We start from the raw sequence: 19,515 nt of genomic DNA, 5'->3' as shown, positions 1-19,515 counted from the left end.
GCGCGAGGTCCTCGGCCAATCCCGGACGAAGGCCAGGGAGCCCTCAGGAGCGTTTCCGAATCCGGGGCCAGGCCTGGTGTGAGTGTCCAATCCGAGAGCGGCAAAGACGAGCCTCGAAGTCCGCCGGCCAATCGAAGGCGGGCCCCAGGGGCGCGTGCGCGCCGCGGCCAGCGCGCGCGGGCGGGGGGGCAGGCGCGCCCCGGACCCAGGATTTATAAAGGCGAGGCCGGGACCGGCGCGCGCTCTCGTCGCCCCCGCTGTCCCGGCGGCGCCAACCGAAGCGCCCCGCCTGCTCCGTGTCCGACATGGTGCGCCGCGCTCTGCTGTGCCTGGCCGTGGCCGCCCTGGTGCGCGCCGACGCCCCCGAGGAGGAGGACCACGTCCTGGTGCTGCGGAAAAGCAACTTCGCGGAGGCGCTGGCGGCCCACAAGTACCTGCTGGTGGAGTTCTGTGAGCGCCGGGCCTGGCGGGCGGGCGGGGCTCGGGGCCGCTGGGCCAGGCTCTTGGGACGCAGGCACGGCCCGGCAGCCCCCGGGGTCGGGACCCCCGGCGCGCCCGGAACTGAAGGGCTCCCTTGCTGCCCGCCTTGGGGGCCATGTCCGGGGCTCCCTGGGGGTGAGAGCCGGGCTGGGAGCCGGGGGGCCGTCCCGATGCCCGCCCTGCGCACGGCAGGATCTTCCTGTTAGTGCGAGAAGAACAGGATCGACCTGTGTGAGCAAACAGAGCAAGCCAGTGTCCAGCCTTGCCGAGTCCTCCCCGGGGGCCGACCCGGAAGGCGCCCCGCTCCTGCCCACCCCACCTTCAGCTTGCCACAGCAGTCCTTCCGATGGTGTCTCAGAGGAGAATCCCAAGCCTTCCTCATGTCCATAAGGATTTGAGCTCTGTCCCTGGGGTGGGAACCTTGTGCCTGACACAGCTGCTAACTCTATTGACAGATCGTCTTATTCTCACCCTAAGCAACTCAGGGCCTGTGTGCACGGATGTGCATCTCATACTCACAGCCAGTGCTGGTACAGGCCGCCACGTTCACTTCTTCACTTTTGTCTGTAGTCTTAAAGGGAAAGTCTAGGGGAGATCCTTGCCTTAGTTGCCTGTGGGGAATAAGAAGTCAGCAACCATTGAAAGGTTTGTCTGGCTGTGCTGATGGTGACATAGCAGAGTGGGGGCTGGTGTTGGTTGGTGGTAGTTTGTCGTTCACGGCCTCTGTCCTGATATTGCCCAAGAACACCAGGCTATCAGCTCAGCCTTGTGCGTTAGGAGGGGTTATCTTGGTGAGTAGATAAGGTTTTTATGAAGGGAAATGCCAGAGGAAAAAGGGAAGCACTGCTGAGGGATCAAGGCTGCTTTAGGGATCAAGGCTGCTTTCTAGCATCTCATTTCCGCTTTCAGATGCCCCTTGGTGTGGCCACTGCAAGGCTCTGGCCCCTGAGTATGCCAAAGCCGCTGGGAAGCTGAAGGCAGAAGGTTCCGAGATCAGGTTGGCCAAGGTGGACGCCACGGAGGAGTCTGACCTGGCCCAGCAGTACGGCGTGCGCGGCTATCCCACCATCAAGTTCTTCAGGAATGGAGACACGGCTTCCCCCAAGGAATATACAGGTGTGGCTGTGGCACTGCCCTTGAACCCTCTTTAGAGAGGGACTGGCCTGCCAACTTGGAAGGGCAGGGGCAGCTGTCTGAGCGGTGGGGAGGCCGGGTTCCAGAGGCTTGGAGGGATCCCGTTCCTCAGGCCTGGTTCTCTGTCCACTTGTGCCCTGAGGGTCCTGTGAGGAAAGTTTTCATCCTGTAAGAACCTTCAAATGGAGAACCTATCTTGTCTGGTGCCATCCTGGGGGCGGCTGGCTGAGGTCTGTTTGGAGACTGACCAGCGAGGAGAGGGAGACTGGTGCCTTTCTGGCCACATGGGCTGTTTGTGCTGCCCCCTGTTCCTAGGAGCAGCAGCATGGCTGTAGCTCTCGGGGTGACACCTGCTAGCTGTTGTGTGTAGCGTGCCAGCTGCTGCGTCACGTGCTTGCGTGATTTCTCCTCGCATCCTCTCTGTGAGGCGGGCTTTTCCCAGACAAAGGGCTGAGGCTTAGAGCAGCTGAGTAACAGCATCGCGCCTGTCGGTAGCAGACCTCGAATCCAAGCCCGCCCCGCTCCGTCTGTAGCATGGGCCCTCAGCTGCTCGTCTGCCGCCTCTGAAGCTGCCGTAGTGGAGGCCGAGCCCCTGTGTAGCCAGATCAGTGACGGTGGCAAAAGAAAACTCGTCTATAAAACCGGTTCTGTGGCATGTCAGATGCACACGGTGGGTAGCCCGAAAGCAGCTCTTTCCAGTGTTAGCAGGGTTCTCCCCTTAAGCAGGTGTGCCCTGTCCTGTTCTAGTGGCAGCAACTCCGTGGTTGCCTCTCACTTGGCTGTTTTGATGTTTCCTTTTGTCTCCTTAAGCAGGTGTGCCCTGTCCTGTTCTAGTGGCAGCAGCTCCGTGGTTGCCTCTCACTTGGCTGTTTTGATGTTTCCTTTTGTCCCCTTAAGCAGGTGTGCCCTGTCCTGTTCTAGTGGCAGCAGCTCTGTGGTTGCCTCTCACTTGGCTGTTTTGATGTTTCCTTTTGTCCCCTTAAGCAGGTGTGCCCTGTCCTGTTCTAGTGGCAGCAGCTCTGTGGTTGCCTCTCACTTGGCTGTTTTGATGTTTCCTTTTTTTTTTTTTTTTTTTTTTGAGACAGTCTCGCTCTGTCCCAGGCTGAAGTGCAGTGGTGCGATCTCTGCTCACTGTAACCTCTGCCTCCCGGGTACAAGTGATTTTCCTGCCTCAGCCTCCTGAGTAGCTGGGGCTACAGATGTGCACCACCATGCCTGGCTAATTTTTGTATTTTTAGTAGAGACGGGGTTTCACCATGTTGGCCAGGATGGTCTCGATCGTGACCTCATGATCCGCCCGCCTCGGCCTCCTAGAGTGCTAGGATTACAGGCGTGATCGATGTTCTCATTTTTTACTCATGTTCACTTTTGGAACGGGAAGTGCTCTGTCCAAAGTCACCGTGGTTCTGTCACTAACACTCAGGTTTGCAGATGAGATGAGCACTCCTAAATCCACTTGTCACTGGTGACCGTCTTGTTAGCACTGGTGGAATCCTTCTACATCTGAATGGGGTTTTCCTGATTCGGACCAGGGAGTCAAGTTCTAGGAGGGAAAGAGGAGAGGCATCATTCCTTAGCCTCAGTCTCCCAGGAGGAGGAAGTTTCTTTCCTGTCAGTTGACCGCCTTTGGTGGCATAAAAGTGTGTCATCTTCTTCCTGGTCTGGGAGGCATGGAGGGTGGGCCATTGGCGAGAACTCCCGAAACGCCTGGGATAAGTTAGGAGGCGCGGGAGTCAGGTGGGCGGGGCGTCAGCCTGTTCCCAGAGGTAGAAAACTGGCACTGAGTTTTGAGTTACTGTCCACCTCTCTAAGATGAGGCCTGCTGTCAGACTCCTGGGTGAGAACGTGTGTTTGATGGATGTACACGTCAAAGAAAATTTAGATAACGCAGAGGACAGGCTGGGTGCGGTGGCTCATGCCTGTAATCCCAGCACTTTGGGAGGCTGAGACGGGTGGATCACCTGAGGTCAGGAGTTCGAGGCCAGCATGGCCAATATGGTGAAACCCCGTCTCTACTAAAAATACAAAAATTAGCCGGGCATGGTGGTGCGCGTCTGTAATCCCAGCTACTTGGGAGGCTGACACAGGAGAATCCCTTGAACCCGGGAGGTAAGGTTGCAGTGAGCTGAGATCGTGCCACCGCACTCCAGCCTGGGTGACAGAGTGAGACTTCGTTTCAAAAAATAAAATTTTAAAAACGCAGAGGGCCATCCTGGGCAACATGGTGAAACCCTGTCTACAAAAAATACAAAAATTAGCTAGGTCTGGGCACAGTGGTTCATCCCGGTAATCCCAGCACTTTGGAAGGCCGAGGTGGGCGGATTGCTTAATCCCAGGAGTTTGAGACCATCCTAGGCAACGTGGCGAAACCCCATCTCTACAAAAAATAGAAAAATTGGCCGGGCATGGTGGCTCACGCGTGTAATCCCAGCACTTTGGGAGGCTGAGGCGGGCGGCTCACGAGGTCAGGAGTTCAAGACCAGCCTGGCCAACACAGTGAAACCCCGTCTCTACTAAAAATACAAAAATTAGCTGGGCATGGTGGCGGGCGCCTGTAATACCAGCTATTCGGGAGGCCGAGGCAGGAGAATCACTTGAACCTGGGAGATGGAGGTTGCAGTGAGCCAAGATGGCGCCACTGCATTCTCCAGCCTGGACGACAGAGGTAGATTCTGTCTCAAAAAAAAAAAAAAAAAAGAAGAAACATTGCTGGGCGGTGGCTCACCTCTGTAATCCTAGCACTTTGGGAGACCGCTGAGGCAGGTGTATCACCTGAGGTCAGGAGTGAGACCAGCCTGGCCAACATGGATGGGGAACCCTGTCTCTGCTAAACATACAAAAATTAGCTGGGTGTGGTGGCGGGCACCTATAATCCTAGCTACTCGGGAGGGTCAGGCAGGAGAATTGCTTGAACCCGGGAGGTGGAGGTTGCAGTGAGCCGAGATCACACTATTGCACTCCAGCCTGAGCAACAAGAGCAAAACTCCGCCTCAAAAAAAAAAAAGAAAAAAAAAAAAGTTAGTTGGGTGTGGTGGCACATGCCTGTGGTCCCAGCTACTTGGGAGCCTGAGGTAGGAGGATTGCTTGAGCCCAGAAGTTCGAGGTTGCAGTGAGCCATGATCATGCCACTGCACTCTAACCTGGGTGACAGAGCAAGACCCTGTCTTCCAAGAAAAAAAAAAAGGGCTGGGATTGGTGGCTCATGCCTGTAATCCCAGCACTTTGGGAAGTCGTGGTGGGCAAACTGCTTGAGCACAGGAGTTAAAGACCAGCCTGGGCAACATGGCAAAACCCCATCTCTACAATAAATACAAAAATGAGCTGAGTGTGGTAGCGTGCATCTGTACCCCAGATACTCGGGAGGCTGAGGTTGGGAAGATTGCTTGAGCCCAGTGGGTGGAGGCTGCAGTGAGCCAAGATTCTGCCACTACCCTCCAGCTGGGTAACAGAGTGAGCCCCTGTGTCAAAAGAAAATGCAGAGAGATCAGAGAAAAAAAATGGGTTTGTGATGCTGTTATTCAGAGACAGAATCACCCTCTTCCCTCCCCACTCCCCATAAACACAACCACAGTCTCACGTACACTGGGGTTTAGGAGGCGGGCGGACGACACCGGGCCTCTTCCATGGTGGGAGAACATCTTACTTAGGTTGATTCAGGTGTCCTCAGCCTGGCTGGCAGAGAGCAGAGACGGGAACAGGCCCGGCAGGGCAGGTGGCACTCCCTGTTTGAGAGTAGAACCTACATTTGTTTGGGGTTAGCTGGCAGAGAGGCTGATGACATCGTGAACTGGCTGAAGAAGCGCACGGGCCCGGCTGCCACCACCCTGCCTGACGGCGCAGCTGCAGAGTCCTTGGTGGAGTCCAGCGAGGTGGCTGTCATCGGCTTCTTCAAGGTACAGACCAGAGCATTCCAGTCTGCCTTCCTTCCGTCATCCATTGAGGAGGGGTCCACAGCCTGCGGCTGGCAGTTCTGCACGTGTCCCCCCTGGCCTGGGCTCTACAGGGTCTGCCCTACTGCTTGGTGCCGCGGGATCGTGACGACCTCTGCTTCTCCCTCCTCATTCAGGACGTGGAGTCGGACTCTGCCAAGCAGTTTTTGCAGGCAGCAGAGGCCATCGATGACATACCATTTGGGATCACTTCCAACAGTGACGTGTTCTCCAAATACCAGCTCGACAAAGATGGGGTTGTCCTCTTTAAGAAGGTGAGTGGCCCCAGGCAGCTCTGCCCAGGTTAGTTCTGGGGTTGGTCTGCAGAGGGTGGCGTTGCTCTCCTTATCGTTAAGGGAACCTTGCTCCTGGCACCTTTGGCCCAATAGGTATGTTCTGCAGCTTTGCCAAGTTGGGGTGTTGCGCTGATGCCTGTGGCCTGGTCTTCGCATTCAGCTGTGGGCCTTCTGGCCACTCTCCTGCCACAGCCGCCTCAGAACTGCTTTTGACTGTTAGCTTTTTTTTTTTTCAATTATGATAAAACATGTAAGAACATTTGCCCTTTTTTTTTTTTTGGGAGACGGAGTCTTGCTCTGTCACCCATGCTGGAGTGCAGTTGCGTGATCTCGGCTCACTGCACCCTCCGCCTCCTGGGTTCAAGTGATTCTCCTGCCTTGGCCTCCCGAGTAGCTGGGACTACAGGCATGCATTACCATGCCCAGCTAATCTTTGTTTTAGTAGAGATGAGATTTCACCATTTTGGCCAGGATGGTATCAATCTCTTGACCTCGTGATCCACCCACCTCAGCCTCCCAAAGTGCTGGGATTACAGATGTGAGCCACCGCGCCCGGCCCCATTTGCCTTTTTTTTTTTTGAGATAGGGTTTCTCACTCTGCCGCCCAGGCTGGAGTGCGGTGGTGCATTCTTAGCTCACTGCAACTTCTGCTTCCCAGGCTCAAGTGATCCTCTAACCTCAGCCTCCCGAGCAGCTGGAACTACAGGCGCGTGCCACCACGCCGGGCTGAGTTTTTGTATTTTTTGGTAGACATGGGGTTTTGCTGTGTTGTCCAGGCTGGTCTTGAACTCCTGAGCTCCGAGTGGTCTGCCTGCCTCAGCCTCCCAAAATGGTGGGATTACAGGCGTGAGCCACCGCGCCCGGCCACGTTTTAACTATTCTAAAGTATTAACTACATTCAGAGCGTCCTGCAGCATCCCTATTTCCAGAACGTTTTCCTTACCCAGAGGTCTGGAGTATTGGCGCTCTGGGCGTGTTCCTACCCAGGTGGCACCCACACTTCTTATGCCCCTCAGCCCCAAGGGCATTACGACCCCTAAGGATCCACTGTGAAAACTGCCATCCTGATCCTGCTGTCCTTCTCCTGGGGAAGGGTTCCTGGACAGTGTGGCCTCTTAGCCGCCTCTCCCCGTTACCAGGACACAGCAGGGTCCTTGTTTGCACAGTGTCAAGATGGGGCCTGTGGGTTTCTATTGTCTCTTTTCTCGGTCACCAGGCAGGTGGGGCTGGGGCTGCACACTTGTGCTCTAGGGACAGCTGAACCTGGATGTGGGTGATCGTGGGTTTGTGCCGCTCAGAGCCAGGGTAGTGTGGATAGGAGAGAAAGTCTCGGGAGAGGAGGGACCTGGGGAGTGAGGGGCAGGAGGGCGGCCGGGGGCGATCGGACCTTCAGCTCCTGTCCTGTGTCGTTTCCAGAGGGGAGAAGAAGAACCTTTTAGATAGCAGCATCATAAGCCAAACGGTCAGACGGGCAGCCTCTGGGATTGGGGCTCAGTGGTTTTGGACATGAGGAACCCATTCACTTTCTTTTTTTTTTCTTTTTCTTTTTTTGAGACAGAGTCTGTCTCTGTCGCCCAGGCTGGAGTGCAGTGGCGCGATCTCGGCTCACTGCAAGCTCCGCCTCACGGGTTCATGCCATTCTCCTGCCTCAGCCTCCCGAGTAGCTGGGACTACAGGGCACCCGCCACCACACCCAGCTAATTTTTTTGTATTTTTAGTAGAGACGGGTTTTCACCATGTTAGCCACGGTGGTCTCGAACTCCTGACTTCATGATCCGCCTGCCTTGGCCTCCCAAAGTGCTGGGATTACAGGTGTGAGCCACCGACCCATTCACTTTCTGTAGTAAGCACTGAGCATCCAGCACTCCCCGGGACCAGGTAGGAGGGAGGGTAGAGCCAGCTTCCTGGAGCGCGGTGGTGCGGGTGGGTCAGGATGGCTTGCTTCCATGTTCTTGTTCTTGTCATTTAGCTGTTTTTGCAGCCACTTCCTCAAGATAACTCAAGACAGTAGATGCTCTTTACCAGGAGACATTCTCTTGATGTCCCCTGAAGGGAAGAGAGTTGCTAAATTAGTCTATTGCCATTGCAAGGTGCCCAGGAAATGAAACCTCTGACTAGAAAAAGCCAGTGAAGTGTTGGATAAAGTTGAGGGAACCAAAGGTCTTTTTAGAGCTTTTATTAAAGAGAAAGTTCCACGTCTTGTCCTGAACCTTGGGTTCTGGGGCAGAGACTTACCTTGGGTTCTGGGGCAGAGACTTACCTTGGGTTCTGGGGCAGAGACTTGCTCCAGAGCCCACGAAACTCGCGAGCCCTGTTTGTCACACAGCCCACAGCTCCTTCAGTGCCCTGGATGTCCGCAGTGGCCGCTGTGACTCTATGGACAGTTTGGTGACATGTGTCCGCGAAGGCCGGGAGGGTGGTTTCGTTGCTCTTGCCTGCAAAGGCTCACACGTGGCCATCCATGTGGGCTCCCCACAGGTTAACGTTCTGTCTCCATTCTCTGGAGTCCACTAGAGCTGGGCACAGACAAACCCACTTGGGTTTGATGCCAGTTGGTGGGTGGCGCTTTCTTGCCCACTGAAGGTGGCCCAGGTGTCTGTGATGGCGAACGTGGTCGTTGCAGGCAGCTCCTGGCAGAAGCCCGGCCCCCTGTCCGGTGCACGTGGTAGGGGCTGCCCTGGAAGTCAGAGCTCACCCCGCAGCTGAGAGGATGAGTCCAACTTGTTCCTTTTTCACCAGGCTGTTAACCCCCATCCCTCAAAGTGAGTGAGGCCTTCCTGTGTGTGCAGTGGCCGCAGTGGGCAGCCTGGCTGAGTCGGGTGCTCTTGTGTGGCCCGCTCTTGCCTGCTCTTCCCTTCCTTCCCTGGCAGGCACTGCAACCCAGGAAAACCTCTGCGGGGGCTGCTGGTCACTGGCACCGTGGGTGTGAGAGCTTCTGATATTTCACTTTTTCTTCTCCCCCAGCCGGCAGCACTGGGCCTGTTATTGTTGTTTGAGAAAGGGTCTCGCTCTGCTACCAGGCTGGAGTGCGGTGGCACAGTCACACTTCACTGCAGCTTCGACCTCCTGGGCTCAAGCAGTCCTCCCACCCCAGCCTGCTGAGTAGCTGGGACCACAGGTGTGCACCACCGCACCTGGCTATTTTTTAATACTTCTGTGGAAATAGGGTTTCACCGTGTTGCCCAGGCTGGTCTCGAACTTCTGAGCTCAAGCAATCCTCCTGCCTCAGCCTGTAAACATTGGGGTTACAGGCGTGAGCCATATCACCCGGCCTGCATTGGGCGTTTCTATGCTGTTTGTCACCGTGGCCTGGCAGGGCTGGCCTCCTGCTGCTGTGCCCTGCTAAGTGGACCAGTTTCCCTTACCGCAGTAGACCGTGATTGAGTGTGGTGTAGCATCTTTGCTGAAACGATGGCAGCCCTGGGACAGCTGCGGCAGTGTCTCCTCCTGGCTTCTTGGCATGAGATGGTGTAGGCGGCGCCTGACACTCTGGAGGGAGTCAGAGACATTGTTCTGCAGGGGTGGGGGGATTTCGTTTGCCTGCAGTTGCGGCCCGGCGTTACTCCTGAGCACAGTGCGAGCCCACCCGTGCCACTGGGAGCACGGCTGTGATCAGCAGCTCATGTTCCAAAGGATTCCTTCCAAGGGCCTCCTGAACTTGGCTTTTCTGCCTCTCCTTATCCACCTTTGCCCCTCTGGGGAAGAGGTAGCAGGCTTAGAAGCCTCTGCCCCTCGGGCTCGGGCAGGGTGGTTGGTGCTTGTGTCCTGGTTTAGCATCAGCTCATTGGCAGTCAGGCCAGGTCAGGGTGGCCCAGGCACAGCATGCACAAGAGCAGGAAGTGGCACCCGGTCTCCAAGTTACTCTGCAGACGCATACATGGAAACGGCCAGTAAGAAAGGATGCGTGATTTATTTCCCCAAGTCTCATTTAAGAAGTTTGAGGAGGCCGGGCGCAGTGGCTCATGCCTGTAATCCCAGCACTTTGGGAGGCTGAGGTGGGCGGGTCACGAGGTCAGGAGATGGAGACCATCCCGGCTAACACGGTGAAACCCCGTCTCTACTAAAAATACAAAAAATTAGCTGGGCGTGGTGGCGGGCACCTGTAGTCCCAGCTACTCAGGAGGCTGAGGCAGGAGAATGGCGTGAACTCAGGAGGCGGAGCTTGCAGTGAGCCGAGAAGCACCACTGCACTCCAGCGTAGGCGACAGAGCAAGACTCTGTCTCAAAAAAAAAAAAAAGGTTCAAGGGGACCAGGCTTGGTGGCTCACACCTGTGATCCCAGCACTCAGGGAGGCCAGGACAAGAGGATTGCTTGAGGCCAGGAGTCTGAGACCAGCCTGGGCAACATAGTAAGACTGTCTCTACAAAAAATAAAAATAAAATAAATTTTTTTGGCTGGACGCGCTGGCTCACACCTGTAATCTCAGCACTTTGGGAGGCCAAGGCAGGCAGATCACCTGAAGTCAGGAGCTTGAGACCAGCCTGACCAACATGGAGAAACCCCATCTCTAATAAAAATACAAAATTTGCCAGGCGTGTTGGCACATGCCTATAATCCCAGCTACTTACGAGGCTGAGGCAGGAGAATTACTTGAACCCAGGAGGCGGAGATTGCAATGAGTCAAGATCGAGATCGTGCCATTGCACTCTAGCCAGGGAAACAAGAGCAAAACTCAGTCTCAAAATAGATAAAATAAAATAAAATAAATTAAAATAAATAAATAAATATTTTAAAAAGTAGTTCTGTCCAGGTGCAGTGGCTCACGCCTGTAATTCCAGCACTTTGGGAGGCCGAAGCAGGCCGATCACCTGAGGTCGGGAGTTCAAGACCAGCCTGACCAACATGGAGAAAGAAACTCCATCTCTACTAAAAAAACAAAATTAGCCAGGCGTGGTGGCACGTACCTGTAATCCCAGCTACTTGGGAGGCAGAGGCAGGAGAATTGCTTTAACCCGGGAGGCAGAGGTTGCAGTTAGCCAAAATCCTGCCACTGCACTCTAGCCTGGGCAACAAGAGTGAAACTCCGTCTCAAAAAAAAAAATAAAATAGTTTGGGCCGGGCTCAGTGGCTCACACTTATAATCCCAGCACTTTAGGAGGCCGAGGCAAGTGGATCACCTGGGGTCAGGAGTTCAAGACCAGCCTGGCCAACATGGTAAAACCCTGTCTCTACTAAAAATACAAAAATTAGCCAGGCGTGGTGGCGGGTGCCTGTGATCCCAGCTACTCGGGAGGCTGAGGAAGGAGAATCGCTGGAGCTCGGGAGGTGGAGGTTGCAGTGAGCTGAGATCACGCCATTGCACTCCAGCCTGGGTGACAATAGCAAAACTCCATCTCAAAAAAAAAAAAAAAAAATTAAAAAAATAAATAAAAAAGTAGTTCGGGGGAATGATGGAAGGCTCACCCAAAATTCTCACTTGAAGAGCCTCAGCACAGGGGCGCCTCTCTGAGCCTGAGCCGAGGCCGCATCCTCAGCTGCAGGCTGACCCCTCGTGGTTGGGGCGCCACAGCCTCTCCATCTTGTGGCCTTAGGACTCCCTGAAGCTGCCGTGCATCATTAGGGGTCCCCAGGGCCTTACGGGCACGTGGATTGCGCCTTTCGGGATCTGTTGTATTAGAAACTAGAACTAAGAATGTAAAAAATCGTTTTTTTCTCTTTATTTATTTTTATTTTTTATTTTTTGAGATGAAGTCTTGCTCTGTTGCCAGGCTCGAATGCAGTGGCACGATCTGGGCTCACTGCAACCTCCGCCTCCCGGATTCAAGCCATTCTCCTGCCTCAGCCTCCCAAGTAGCTGGGATTACAGGCGCCCACCACCACACCCAGCTAATTTTTGTATTTCTAGTAAAGACGACGTTTTACCATGTTGGACTAGGCTGCTCTGAAACTCCTGGCTTCAGGTGATCCGCCTGCCTCAGCCTCCCAAAGTACTAGGATTACAGGCGTGAGCCACCACGCCTGGCCTGTTTCACTCTTGTCACCCAGGCTGGAGTGCAGTGGTGCGATCTCACTGCAATGTCTACCTCCCAGACTCAAGCAATCCTCCTGCCTCAGCCTCCCAAGTAGCTGGGATTACAGGCAGGTGCCACCACACCCAACTGATTTTTGTATTTTTGTATTTTTTTTTTTTTTTTTTGAGACAGAGTCTTGCTCTGTTGCCCAGGCTGGAGTGCAGTGGCACGATCTTGGCTCACTGCAACCTCTGCCTCCCGGGTTCAAGTGATTCTTCTGCCTCAGTCTCCCGAGCAGCTGGGATTACAGGTGTGCACCACCACACCCAGCTAATTTTTTGTATTTTTGGTAGAGTCGAGGTTTCACCATGTTGGCCAGGCTGGTCCCAAACTCGTGAACTCAAGTGATCCACCTGCCTCAGCCTCCCAAACTGCTAGGATTACAGGTGTGAGCCACTGCACCCGGCCTTTTTTTTTTTTTTTTTTTTTTTTTTCGAGACAGAGTTTCGCTCTTGTTGCCCAGGCTGGAGTGCAGTGGTGCGATCTCGGCTCACCGCAACCTCCGCCTCCTGGGTCCAAGTGATTCTCCTGCCTCAGCCTCCCAAGTACCTGGGATTACAGGTGCCCGCCACCATGCCCAGCTTATTTTTGTATTTTTAGTAGAGATGGGGTTTTACCATGTTGGCCAGGCTGGTCTCGAACTCCTGGTCTCAAGCGATCCACCCATCTTGGCCTCCCAAAATGCTGGGCTTACAGGCCTGAGCCACTGTGGCCAAATTTATTTTAAAAGAATAATAATCCCCTTACATGTTATCATAAATCACATCTTTACGGAAACTAGTTTGTCCCAGACAAAAACAATTTAGTGCTGAGTGATGTTTTAGATTCCTCCAGCAGGATTCTCCTCTCCTGCCCTCCTGCTCTTGCGACACCTTGCGCCCAGCAGCCTCTGTGGGTCTGTGCCGCAGCACGTGAGAGGGAGAGTGAAAAGGCAGAGGCCAGAGAAGTGTGAGTGTGAAAATAGCTTTGACCAGCCGGGCGCGGTGGCTCACGCCTATAATCCCAGCACTTTGGGAGGCCGAGGCGGGCAGATCACGAGGTAAGGAGATTGAGAGACCATCCTGGCTAACACGGTGAAACCCGTCTCTACTAAAAATACCAAAAATTAGCTGGTGGTGGCGGGCGCCTATAGTCCCAGCTACTTGGGAGGCTGAGGCAGGAGAATGGCTTGAATCCGGGAGGTGGAGCTTGCAGTGAATGGGGATCACGCCACTGCACTCCAGCCTGGGAGACACAGCAAGACTCCGTCACAAAAAAAAAAAAAAAAAAAGATCAAGACCTTCGTGGCCAACATGGTAATACCCCATCTCGACTAAAAATACAAAAAAAAATTAGCCAGGCGTGGTGGCAGGCGCCTGTAGTCCTAGCTACTCGGGAGGCTAAGGCAGGAAAATCACTTGAACCTGGGAGGCAGAGGTTGCAGTGAGCCAAGATCGTGCCACTGCACTCCAGCCTGGACAACAGAGCGAGACTGTCTCAAAAACAAATAAAAAAGAAAATAGCTTTGACCACATGGGTGCCCTGAAAAGGTTGGGGGCCCTGGGGATGGGCCACACTTCAAGGGTTGCTGGAGGACCACGTGCGCCAGGCTTGAGTTTTGGATGTGAAGCCAGCTGTTGAATTCACGGGCAGCCATAAGGCCGTGACCGGAGCCAGTCTTGCTGTCGAGGAACAGCCATGTCCTGTACCCATTGCTGGACCTGTGGCTCGAAACCCCACGGGAGGGCAGGGCTGCTGGCTGCTGTGACTTCCCACGTCCAGGGAGACCCGGGCCCAGGGGCTGTGCTCCCAGCAGCAATGCTCAGTCAGGGCCCTCTTTCTGTCCACAGTTTGATGAAGGCCGGAACAACTTTGAAGGGGAGGTCACCAAGGAGAACCTGCTGGACTTTATCAAACACAACCAGCTGCCCCTTGTCATCGAGTTCACCGAGCAGGTGCGGCTTCCCTGCTGCCCTGCAGCCCCCAGGCTGGGGATGGGGAGGAGTGGGTTGGGGGTGGCATGAGGCTCCCGGTCACCACTGCTGTCCAGCGTCTGACATTGGAGGCCGTTGGGAGAACCTTCTGCATTAATAGTGTGTGACTCAGACCCAGTAACTTAAGTTTATAACACAGACAGCCCCGAAGATTTTTGGAGGTGAAATCAAGACTCATATCCTGCTGTTCTTGCCCAAGAGTGTGTCTGACTATGACAGCAAACTGAGCAACTTCAAAACAGCAGCCGAGAGCTTCAAGGGCAAGGTGAGCTGCTCTTCTGGGTGGCTCGTGGGGCAGTGCCAGGGAGCAGTACAACTCTTCCCGAGGTGACAAGTGTGGGGCCTTCCTGAGGCTGCCTGCTGGACCGGATCGGGCACCTGATTCAGGACAGCCTGGATGTAGGCGAGGGGCCAGCCAGGCCAGACCTCTGCTCCCAGTCACCTGCTGGTATGGTTGGGCAACCCTGGAATCCAGGTTGGAGGAAAAAGGCACCAGGAGCACGGTCTGCTTCCGAGCGAAGTCAGGGCTGGAGGCAGAGGCCAGCCATCTCCCGCACCTTCCGAGCAAAGTCAGGGCTGGAGTCAGAGGCCAGCCGTCTCCCGCACCTTCCGAGCAAAGTCAGGGCTGGAGGCAGAGGCCAGCCGTCTCCTGCACCTGTGCAACCTCCTTTTCTCCCCCAGATCCTGTTCATCTTCATCGACAGCGACCACACCGACAACCAGCGCATCCTTGAGTTCTTTGGCCTGAAGAAGGAAGAGTGCCCGGCCGTGCGCCTCATCACCCTGGAGGAGGAGATGACCAAGTACAAGCCCGAATCGGAGGAGCTGACGGCAGAGAGGATCACAGAGTTCTGCCACCGCTTCCTGGAGGGCAAAATCAAGGTGCGGGCGCGTCCCGGGCCAGGGCTGCTTCCCGGGTAGAGCCGCCACCTTGGGGTCTCTGGGCTCTCAGTGTCCTGGGCTTCGTCCTCAAAGTAAGATCTTCAGAGTAAGAGGACGGAGCCCAAGATGGTGTGAAGACCACCATTCTTGTCACACCTTTGGGGACCTGTCGGAGCCCTCTTGTCCACACGGCTGGCCCAGATGCTCCTCAGGGAAACCTCCTGGCCGGCGAGGGTGCGGCCTGCGTGGGCTCATTGGGCCCAGCCCACTGGCCCAGCCTTCTCTTTCTGGATTCTTGGCACTGTTGGTGTCTGCGGCTGCCACCCTGGTGTGCCCAGGGCAGCCACGCACCTCAGTCCCGGGCAGGGTGAGGGTTGGGGAGCTCTGTGGTCCCCCAGACATCGCCGCCCCTCACCGTGCCGTGCCTGCCCTCCAGCCCCACCTGATGAGCCAGGAGCTGCCGGAGGACTGGGACAAGCAGCCTGTCAAGGTGCTTGTTGGGAAGAACTTTGAAGACGTGGCTTTTGATGAGAAAAAAAACGTCTTTGTGGAGTTCTGTAAGTGTTGCCCTTTCAGCTCCCCAGGTCTGTGCCACCAGGGCACGCGCGAGGTAGGCAGACTCCTGGGGAAGCGTCTGCCGATGGCTTTGTGTCCGGGACACACCCTAGAACTGCTTTCTTTTCAGATGCCCCATGGTGTGGTCACTGCAAACAGTTGGCTCCCATTTGGGATAAACTGGGAGAGACGTACAAGGACCATGAGAACATCGTCATCGCCAAGATGGACTCGACTGCTAACGAGGTGGAGGCCGTCAAAGTGCACAGCTTCCCCACACTCAAGTTCTTTCCTGCCAGTGCTGACAGGACGGTGCGCCTTCCCTCCAGACGGGGCTGGGGCGGGCTCTGGGAAGAGCAGTGGTCCCCACGCCAGCCTGGGTGCCTCTCTGGAAGGAGCCTGGGGCTAGTCGGGTGGGAGAAGAGCTGTGGGAGCTCCTTCAGAAGCACCCACCTTTGTTTTTTGAGAGAGATGGGATCTCACTATGTTGCCTAGGCTGTTTTTGAACTCCCAAAGTGCTGGATTCCGGGTGTGAGCCACCGGACCGGGCCTGCTCTGCCTTTCTCTAGGGAGGAGGAGCCAATGCCAGGAGGTTGGCTCTGGGCCGGGACCAGCCCCTGCACTCACCCCTGTCTTCCACAGGTCATCGATTACAACGGGGAACGCACGCTGGATGGTTTTAAGAAGTTCCTGGAGAGCGGTGGCCAGGATGGGGCAGGGGATGATGATGTGAGTGGGGTCACAGCCCTGGGCTGGTCTCTGGGATTCAGCCCCTTGGCCCCATGGGACATGCCCACTTGGGCTTGGCTTGTGATGGGAATGGTGCCGTTGGAGGCACGTCTGTGCGTCCAGGGCTCTGGGGCCCCACACCTTCGCCCAGCAGGGCAAGGGATGTGCTCCCAGTGCTCGGCTGAAACAGCTCTCCCTGGCCAGCACTTCTTTAGGGGACGAGGTTGAAGGCATCTTTAAAAACCAGATTTTGCTTAGAAAACCTTTTCAGACACATGGCACCGGTTCCTCACATGCTGCTAACTTGGACTCAGAGGTCCATCCCCAGCCCCCTGGTGGGGCCGGGCACAAGGGCGCAGACATGGGTCTGCCCTCGGGAGTTTAGTCCTGCCCGTCAGTGCGTGGCCAGCAGCAGTGGTGACTCTGCCGGGCAAGCAGGAAGGCTGGTGTTGGGAGGATGCGGCAGGGGCGGGGTGCTTGACCCTGGTGAAGGAGATGAGGGCGTGGTCAGCCCAGGCTGGCAGGGCCTGCTGGGAGTGCTGGTGCACAGTGGGAGGTGGGAACACTGCCCAGGCTGGGGATGGAGGGCCGGCCCCTGGTGCTGCCTGTGGCCTGTCATTGGCCAGAGCCCAAGGGTTGGAAGTAGAATGGTCACACCCCAGTGGTGACTGTGCCTGGACTTCATGCTGGGGCTGTTGTCCCTGCCGAGATGTGGACCCTCTGTAGACTCCATGGTGCCAAGCTGGGAGACACACATACGCCTTCCATGCCCAGTGGAAGGGTCCAAGGCTGAGCTGGGATTCCCAGGGTTCCTGACACAGTGGGGGCTCTGATTCATCCTGCTATAGGCAGAAATCCCCCAGGCGTCACTCTTCCTGGGAAGACCCCTGTGTAGCTCGTAAAGACCAGGGTTGGCTGCTCCAGTGGCCGGTGGCCATGTCCACCGTGGCCGGCTAGTCCCCGGTGTGAGCAGTGTGGGGTGCTGGGGGCCGGCAGCCTCAGCTGTTGCAGCCAACCTGCCCCCCCCGCCCCGCCCCTTTTCCTGTATCCCAGGATCTCGAGGACCTGGAAGAAGCAGAGGAGCCAGACATGGAGGAAGATGATGATCAGAAAGCTGTGAAAGACGAACTGTAATACGCAAAAGCCAGACCCGGGCGCCGCCGAGACCCCTCGGGGGCTGCACACCCAGCAGCAGCGCACGCCTCCGAAGCCTGCGGCCCTCGCTTGAAGGAGGGCGTCGCCGGAAACCCAGGGAACCTCTCTGAAGTGACACCTCACCCCTACACACCGTCCGTTCACCCCCGTCTCTTCCTTCTGCTTTTCGGTTTTTGGAAAGGGATCCATCTCCAGGCAGCCCACCCTGGTGGGGCTTGTTTCCTGAAACCATGATGTACTTTTTCATACATGGGTCTGTCCAGAGTGCTTGCTAGAGTGTTCGGAGTCTCGCTGCCTCCCTCCCGCGGGAGGTTTCTCCTCTTTTTGAAAATTCCGTTTGTGGGATTTTTAGACATTTTTCGACATCAGGGTATTTGTTCCACCTTGGCCAGGCCTCCTCGGAGAAGCTTGTCCCCTGTGTGGGAGGGACGGAGCCGGACTGGACATGGTCACTCAGTACCGCCTGCAGTGTCGCCATGACTGATCATGGCTCTTGCATTTTTTGGGTAAATGGAGACTTTCAGATCCTGTCAGGGTGTCCCCCATGCCTGGAAGAGGAGCTGGTGGCTGCCAGCCCTGGGGCCCAGCACAGGCCTGGGCCTTCCCCTTCCCTCAAGCCAGGGCTCCTCCTCCTGTCGTGGGCTCATTGTGACCACTGGCCTCTCTACAGCATGGCCTGTGGCCTGTTCGAGGCAGAACCAGGACCCTTGACTCCCGGGTGGGGAGGTGGCCAAGGATGCTGGAGCTGCATCAGACGCTGACAGTTCTTCAGGCATTTCTATTTCATAATCGAATTGAACACATTGGCCAAATAAAGTTGAAATTTTACCACCTGTCCTTGCCTCGGGTTTGTGATCTCACCAAGCCCGGAGAGCTGGGCTGGAATGCGGACGCCAAGGCCATCTGCCAGGCCTTAGTGGGGTTACTGGTGCTGAGAGGCCTCGCCCCTGGGACGAGGTGCAGATGCAGAAACAGGCCCCAGTCTCCCCAGCAGAGCTGTGCAGGCTTGCGATTCCCGGGGAGGATGCCTTCCTTGCCTGTAGGCTGCTTTACCTGGACTCTGATGGGGCTTCTGTGATTCTGGACCCCGGATGTGGACACGGGTGGAGCCACCCAGCCCCACGTGATGCTCAGACTCCTGGTCATTCCCTCCCATCCCTGCCGTGGAGTGACGAGAAATCACGTGGACTCAGGCTTCAAGGAAGGGTGAGAGGAACGGGGGGCCCTGCTTATCACTAACCCTTCACACGATAACGGGCCGGGCTGGGCGCAGGGACGCGCGCCTGGAATCCCAGTGCTGGGGCAACACGGGGAGACCCCGTCTCTAGGAAAAATTAGAAATTAGCTGGGCATGGTTTGCACCTACAGTCCCAGCTACTCGGGAGGCTGAGGCAGGAGGATCACTTGATCCCAGGAGGTCAACACTGCAGTGAGCGGAGATCGCGCCACTGCACTCCAGCTGGGTGACAGAGCTGTCTCTAAAAATAAGGATCTCCTGGTCTTGAAGTTGTAATTTGGCTTAACCTCAGCACTCCTGTGCTTCACATGCAGAAAAAACACATACACTCGATTTTTTTTGAGACGGAGTCTTGCTCTGTGGCCCAGGCTGGAGTGCAATGGTGCTGTCTTGGCTCACTGCAACCTCCGCCTCCCTGGTTCAAGTGATTCTCCTGCCTGAGCCTCCTGAGTAGCTGGGATTACAGACATCCGCCACCACGCCCGGCTAATTTTTTGTACTTTTAGTAGAGACGGGGTTTCACCGTGTTAGCCAGGATCTGCTGGCTGACCTCATGATCTGCCCACCTCGGCCTCCCAAAGTGCTGGGATTATAGGCATGAGCCACCGCGCCAGGCTGAAAGTCAATTTTTCTGCAGACAGCAAGCCGCGGCCTGTGTGCAGGGCGGGGCGATGGCTCTGCTGAGCCTGGATTTGCTGCTTTTCTGCAGGGGAGGCAACAGGAGCTCTGTGGTGTCTGTGGGTCCCCCTGAGGGCAACGGCAGAGGCCCTGAGGATCCAGCAGGGCTCATGGTGGTCTGAGGGCAGTGAGGCAGGAGGAAGGAGCCCAAGGGTGCAGGTGGGGGTGGAGCTGCAGCTCTAGGGAGGCTGCTCGGCCCTCAGAAGGTCGGACGGAACAGTCGACCCTCACCAGGCTGCCTTGAGGAGCCCTGCCTGTGACTCTGTGAGCCCCGCCAACTTCACATCCTGATGTGCTTCCTAGAGTAGGAGCTTCTGCACTGCCGAGATTCCCGGGTGTCCCAGTTCCCGAGCTTGCGGGCTGGCTGCAGCTGCTGGAGCCAGAGACGGCTCTCAAGCCAGACCAGGCCTCGCCGGGGGTGCGGTTCTCCCGTTCTCCCCGCTACCTCCCTTGCC

The 19,515-nt window shown here is 56.1% G+C and overlaps 1 protein-coding gene across 1 annotated transcript; it reads left to right on the top strand.

Annotated features, from left to right (window-relative positions):
• Positions 1–242: 242 nt before the first annotated feature.
• Positions 243–17,980, top strand: P4HB (prolyl 4-hydroxylase subunit beta). Its single transcript, NM_001246429.1, is given in 11 exon segments — positions 243–450; positions 1,390–1,596; positions 5,374–5,507; positions 5,681–5,818; positions 13,681–13,785; positions 13,964–14,089; positions 14,506–14,706; positions 15,143–15,263; positions 15,392–15,573; positions 15,904–15,990; positions 17,044–17,980. Coding segments are annotated over 11 exon segments (1,527 nt in total). The 5' UTR covers positions 243–305; the 3' UTR covers positions 17,125–17,980.
• The last annotated feature ends 1,535 nt before the right edge of the window (positions 17,981–19,515 follow it).

Source organism: Pan troglodytes, chromosome 19, assembly GCF_028858775.2.
Source record: "Pan troglodytes isolate AG18354 chromosome 19, NHGRI_mPanTro3-v2.0_pri, whole genome shotgun sequence".
In the NCBI taxonomy this organism is placed as follows: domain Eukaryota; kingdom Metazoa; phylum Chordata; class Mammalia; order Primates; family Hominidae; genus Pan; species Pan troglodytes.
Note: the sequence above shows the minus strand (reverse complement) of the source record. Positions and strands in the feature narration are given on the sequence as shown.